This window comes from Cetorhinus maximus, chromosome 9, assembly GCF_964194155.1.
Source record: "Cetorhinus maximus chromosome 9, sCetMax3.hap1.1, whole genome shotgun sequence".
Lineage (NCBI taxonomy): Eukaryota > Metazoa > Chordata > Chondrichthyes > Lamniformes > Cetorhinidae > Cetorhinus > Cetorhinus maximus.
In genome coordinates, this window is record NC_135887.1 from 30,538,143 (window position 1) to 30,544,797 (window position 6,655).

At 45.2% G+C, this 6,655-nt stretch overlaps 1 protein-coding gene across 1 annotated transcript in view; it reads right to left on the reverse strand.

Moving 5' to 3' along the window:
- The window catches only part of clip2 (CAP-GLY domain containing linker protein 2), a 151,508-nt gene extending 148,421 nt beyond the window's left edge, over positions 1-3,087 (reverse strand). Inside the window, exons 1-2 of the mRNA XM_078548427.1 lie at positions 2,847-3,087; positions 2,452-2,685 (exon numbers count right to left, since the gene is read on the reverse strand). Coding sequence (XP_078404553.1) covers positions 2,452-2,554 — 103 coding nt within the window. The 5' untranslated portion in view covers positions 2,555-2,685; positions 2,847-3,087. The remainder of the gene's footprint in view (positions 1-2,451; positions 2,686-2,846) is intronic.
- Between the last annotated feature and the right edge of the window lie 3,568 nt (positions 3,088-6,655).

Sequence of the window (6,655 nt, forward strand, 5' to 3'; positions counted from 1 at the left end):
AGAGGGCAGTGCCATGGAGGCGCAGCACCTAGGAGTTGCTGTGGAGGAAGATGGAATAGTTGACTGTGTTAAATGTAAGAGGACAAAGAAGGACAGCTTCTTAGCACAGCCTTGAAATCTATAAGAACATCATACAGCTGTTTCTAAAGGTTTCAACAGGAAGTGGTGGGAGAGGCAGATATAGGATTGGGCTCCATAGATTAAAGCCCTTCAGTTTTGCCCCAGATTGGCACAACTACTTCATACTATACCAGTGGGCATTTTTCATTTCCCACCTCAGCCATGCTTATGATCTCTGGAATGGCACCACCTAAGGGGCCATCTGTAGGGCTGGCTAAGGAGTAGACCGTTTGGCCCATTGAGCCTGTTCCACCATTCAATTGATTGTGGCTTATCTGATCATGGCCTTAACTCCACTTTCCTGCCTGCCTCCATAATGCTCGTCAATCAAAAATCTGTCTAACTCAGCCTTGAATATATTAAATGACCCAATCTCCCCTGCTTTCTGTGGAAGAGAATTCCAAAGATTAACAATTCTCTGAGAGAAGAATTCTTCCTCATCTCCATCTTAAATGGGAGACCCCTTATTTTGAAACTGTGCCCCCTAATTCTAGATTCCTCCATAAGGGCAAACACCTCTCAGCACCTACCTTGCCTTGTCAAGCCCCCTCAGAATTTTATATGTTTCAATAAGATCACCTCCAAATCTTCTAGATTCCAATGCGCATCGGCCAAACCTACTCAATCTTTTCTCATAAGACAACCCCTTCATCCCAGGAATCAGTCTAGTGAACAGTCTAGTTCAGCCTTGGACAGTTGCCAGGGGGAGGGATGGAGTCGATAGCTAGGGAAGAGTTTAGAGCAGGGACCAAAAACAATGGCTTTGGTCCTCCCAATATTTAGCTGGAGAAAGTTTCTGCTCATATAGTACTTAGCAACAGCAGAGGAGTTGAGGGGATAATGGGGAGACAGAGCTGGGTGTCGACAGCATCCCCTCCAAGCCACTCACCATCCTGACTTGGAAATATATCACCGTTCCTTCACTGTCACTGGGTCAAAATCCTGGAATGCTCTTCCTAACAGTACTGTGGATGCCCCTACACCACGTGGACTACAGCGGTTCAAGGGCAATTAGGGATGGGCAATAAATGCTGGCATAGCCAGTGATGCCCACATCCCAAGAATGAATTTTTAAAAAATGTGTAAGCTGATGCTGTGTTTTTGGATGGTGTCGCCAAGGAGCGGTATACAGATGAAAAGGGGGAGGGAGCCAAGGATAGATCCTTGGGGGATTCCAGAGGTTATGGTGAAGCAGTGGGAAAAGGAGCTATTGTAGGTCATTATCATTCATAAATAGAGAGATAATACTGGGACCAAACAACTGCTGTCCACCCAGCTGGATGACAGTGGAGAGGTGTTAGAGGAAAATGGTGTGGTCAACAGTGTCAAAGACTGCTGACAGGCTGAGAAGGACTTGGAGAGATAGGTTACCTTGGTACAGTCACATAAAATGTTACTAATTTCTTTGAGCAAAGCTGATTTGGTATTCTGAAACCTGACTGGAGGGATTCAAAAACGGAGCTTCACTAAAGATGAGCACAGATTTGGGAAGGTGTGGCACAATGAACAGCCCAAGTGAGTCTCGCCAGAAATAAATGCATTTCCCTGCCTTACCCAAAGATTAACAATCCGTATCTTTCTGCTAATTTGCTGCATCACAATTAGTCCTGATACAGGATCCTAATTTTGGGAGTGTGAATGTGTTGGGGAGGGGCGGGGGAACCTAGGAAAAGGAGTGGAGAAGGTGACCTGTCAAAGTGGCTGAACCTCCCTAAGGGAAAAGTGTGTCTGCCACCCAGTGCGATCCAGCCAATTCTGGGAACAGGAAGAAAGGTCAATTTTCAGGGCAAGGACAGTTTTCGTCACATTCTCAAAGAAACTTTAAAAAACAAATTCTATTTGGATATTGACAGATTGTCCCTGAATGTTTAGGTTGAGGACTACTAGACTGTTTAGTTCATGTTAACTTGCATTTATGTAGGACCTTTAACATAGTAAAACGTCTCAAGCCACTTCACAGGAATATTATCAAACAAAATTTGACACTGAGCCACATAAGGCTATGTTAGGGCAGGTAAATGAATCTTAATATGCAGCTTGGAATGCTCCAGTGACAGATACAATTCCATCACTGTTTAATATTGCCTCGCACAATAGTGCTCCACGTGAATTGTGCATTTGCAGATGCAAAATCTGATGTCATCCATTTAGACAGGTGTAAAAGGAAAAGCAGCAAAACAAAGAATGTGTGTGAAAATGTCTCATGTAGCTCTTTATCTGATCAAAGAAAACACAATCATTGTATTAATCTGAAAATCATGTTGCTGATACCATCGATTTCTAACAGGATAACAGATCCGCAAAGATCATGCTCACAGTCTGTTCTCTTACCTTCCTTAGGCCCGGCTATCGCTGCAGAGCCTCGACCCATTGGACTGGAATGCTTGTTGACCCGGCCTGGGGCTTTCAGCCCACTTGGTTTCAGCAGGCTCATTTCCCTAACGCCTGGGTCTCTCTCCAGTAGACAATACTCTTTCTTTAGGAGGGCTGGAGATTAGCGCTGGCCACCTCACACATCTCTCCGGTTTACCCTTCCTCCCATCCTTACAGGACTGAATTGTTAATCTGAAAAAGGGGGAAAAAAAATGCATCACAGCCTTAACCAACCCGACCGTCTGAACAGCAAGAGACAACAGAAACCCACCCAATCTCCAATGAGCAGCTTTAGTTTTGAGAGAGCCTTTTTTTTTAAAAAATCACTATTGTAGTTCCAGCAGCATCCTTACTGTCTCTTTCCTCTCATCCAGCTCCTTGTTTTACAGGGATTGTCGGGGCTTTTACTGACACCCGCCCCTGGGCTGAGGTCCTACTGCAGCTCTCCTGCCTCTCCCTTTGGCTGCTTGGGTAGGATGCAGCGAAACTGAGAAAAGCTGACAGCACCCAGTCACATGGAACTGCACAGACACTCTTGCGTCCTCTTCACTCCAGTGAGGATTGGAGGAATGAAGCACAGCACGTTTGCCAATCATTCAGGGTTCGGAATCCGGGAGCTGTCCAAAGAAGGTTTCTGCAAAAATAAAACCAGCGTTTACACAAAGCAGGCACTAGCCACCATTGGCCTAATGAGCTTCCACCGCTCCTGGGGCTGAAATGCCCTTAAACCCTGGACAAACAGCACAAGAGCCTGGGCTCCGAATGATCCAGTGTTGCTACAAACGAGAGGGCTCGCAATGCACTGAAAGGCTGTGATTGACTCCCAGCTCTGCTGAATAAATGAACAAAAGGAAAAATGATAGGGGGGAGGGCGCTGCCTCCTCCAGCTGCCTGTTGTTTCTATGCCAGCCGGGTTTATGGATTATTCATTGGGGAAGCAGCTGGGACAGGAAATGAATGTCACACAAAGGCGGAAGCTTGAATCTGGTTAAAGCGTTGCTGCTCTCAATCTGCCACAGAAAGCACCCTGCAAGGAAAAGGCATGTCATGTTGAGGAAAGAGTTAAATTGTGTGGTTTTTGACAGCAGCAATGTGGAACTGTGACATTTTAATCACGAAGAGTAACACATGCCTTCCAAAGCAAAACCTTTTTTTTTTCGTAAACAATTATTCTGAAACTTGGTATTTAATTGACCTCTATGTCCCCCAGACTAGGGAGAGGAAATCAGGCAAGTTCTTAGTCCTAATCACTAACCAGTGACCCCTGCTGGAAAGTATAAGCAAACTGACATTAAGTGACAGTATCGTTGAAGAAAGGCTGACATTTACTTATACAGCACCTTTCATGACCACGGGATGTCCCAAATCAAGTACTTTTGAACTGTAGTCACTGTTGTATTGCAGGAAACGCAGGAGCCAATTTGTGCAAAGCAAGCTCCCACAAATAGCCCTGTGATAATGGCCAGATAATCTATTTTTGCAATACTGACTGCGGGATAACTATTGACCAGGACACTGGGGTTAACTCCCTGCTCTTCTTCAAAATAGTGCCATGGGATCTTTTACATCCACCCCAGAGGGCAGATGGGGCTCTGGTTTAATGTCTCACCTGAAAGATGTCAGGCTTGGCTGTGATCCCCTCCATTGTTGAACATCTGCCAACACTCAGTTTGCAAGTGAAGCTCATTCATTTTAAATAGGAGATACCGGAAGGCTGCTGGCACCCATGTGCCCATATACAGTATTACAGCCCTAAGGCAGCAGTTTATCCAAGCTGCTGGGTGGCACAATGGATTAGGTTAATGGCGGATCCCCTCTGGGACTGGAGATCAAATGCATCCCAGGATGATGGTTCAAGTGTCTCCTCACTCTGCTAGCTGTATCGTCCTGGGTGAGAAGACTTTGTCCAGTCTCAGTTCAGTTCCCTATGGGCCCAGAAATTAGTGGCCAGTTAGTGCTGGTTTATAATCTTTAGAACGATCCACCTAAATGGAGCTGGCGTGTTTGGTGACCGCTTTGGTGCCGTCGGAGACGGCGTGTTTGGCCAGTTCCCCTGACAGCATGAGGCGGACGGTGCTCTGGATCTCTCTGGCCGAGATGCTGCGGTGCTTGTTATAGTGAATGAAGTGCGAAGCCTCGGAGGTGATGTGCTCGAAAATGTCAACAACGAAGGAATTCATAACACTCGTGGCCTTGGATGAGATCCTGGTGGAAGGGTGGGCCTGGGTCAGCCCCCTGTACACTTAAGTGGAATAGCTCTGTTTGCGAGATTTTCTCCACTTCTTAGGCGGCTTCTTGGTGAGTTTAGTCAGCGACTGCTTCTACACCTTGCAGAACACACCGCCCTTCGCCACTGCCGCCACCTCAGGCATTCCACTCGACTTGGACCAACTCAAGTCAGTTCTCAGTGCTGGTTTATGGGTACTTCAGCCCTGAATCTTGCTCCTCTTAGCAATGACACTGAAATTAACCAAACCTATTTCTCACAGGCCCTGCTGGTACAATTCCCAACAATGCATTCCTGTTGTGTGAAGCTTTGTGCCAAGAGTGCCAAGCACAAAATTCTAAATTCCTTCCCTACCTTGTCTCGAGCAAAATAATCCAACGCTGTTATTAACATCTCTGTAACCCTCAGTACATTTAATACCTTTTTAACCCAATGTTACCACCTCCATATATCAGTGTAACCCTCCACGTTAATAGTATATGTATCCCTCAATATTAATATCTCTATCTCTATAACCCTCTGTTACTGATCTCCATAATGCTCAATCTTCTTTCTCAATTAGGCCCCATTTTTAAGCTAAGGGTTGTGTTCACTTGAAGTTAGATGGCAAAGGGTTGATTTTATCAAAGTTTTCAACATAACAGGGGGAACCAATAGTGTGGATCAAGGGAAACTAATTCCCCTGGTTGGGGAGTCTGGGACTAGATGTTATAGCCTAGAAGTTAGAGCCAGACATTCCAGGAGTACAATTAAAAAACAATTTACACACAAAGTGTGTTAGAAATCTGAAACTCTCTTTCACAAATGGCAATTGATTCCAGATCGATTGTTCATTTTAAATCTGAGATTGATAGATTTCTTTTAACTAAAGTTATTCAGAGATATAGGGCAAAGGCTGGTATCTTGGGTTCGGTCACAGCTGAAACATGAATGGCAGAACAAGCTTGAGGGGCTAATCTTGGGGCTAAACCCAATGCCCTGGAATTCTCTTCCTAACAGCGCTCTAGGTGTACCTACACCACAGGGACTGCAGTGGTTCATAAAGGCAGTTCACCACCACCTTCTCAAGGGCAGTTAGGGATGGGCAATAAATGCTGGGCCTAGACAGCGATGCCCACATCCTGTGAACAAATGGAAAACATGTTCCTAAATCCATTTTTGAGAAAAGAAGCTTTGGGCACAAAAGAGGAAACCAAGTTCTTGGAGGCAGCAACAGCAGTGAATAATCGTGGGAATGCCAATTGAGTATGGGGAGATAGTGGGGCCAGGAATGCCAACAGGCAAACTAGGGCAGAGTTGATAGGGAGAAATTGTTCCCACTCGTGAAAAGGTGGAGTACAAGAGGGTACAGATTTAAAGCAAATGGCAAGAGAAGCAAAAGCAATATAAGAAAAAGCTTTTTCACAGAGCGAGCGGTTAAGGTCTGGAATGCACTGCCTGAGAGAGGGGTGGATGCAGGTTCGATCAAATCATCCAAAAGGGAATTAGGCTGTTATCTGAAAAGGGAGAATATGCAGGGTTGCAGGGAGAAGACAGGAGAATGGCACTAATGAATTGCTCATTCGGAGAGCTGGTGCAGGCACTGAATGCCCTCCTGCACTGTAACAATTCTGTGATTCTCTGAAGGATGATGTACTTGGTCCCCGGCTAAATGATAACATTCTGGACCTCATTAACTGCCGAGGGATGCAAACAAGATTAAATTGATTAATGTAAATGTAACCATCAAAAAAAGACATGCATGAGTTTGGGTAAAGCATGAAAGACTTGATCCATATAAAAATGGATCAGACTAGGTGGGAGAACAGAGCTTTGGAATCAGCTGATGGGGGTAAAAAGTCATAGAATACAACATCAACAACATGATGGTGATGTTAATTTGGTTCCGACTGCATGGTTCCAGACAATATCAAACGCCTTGGAGATTTAATGATG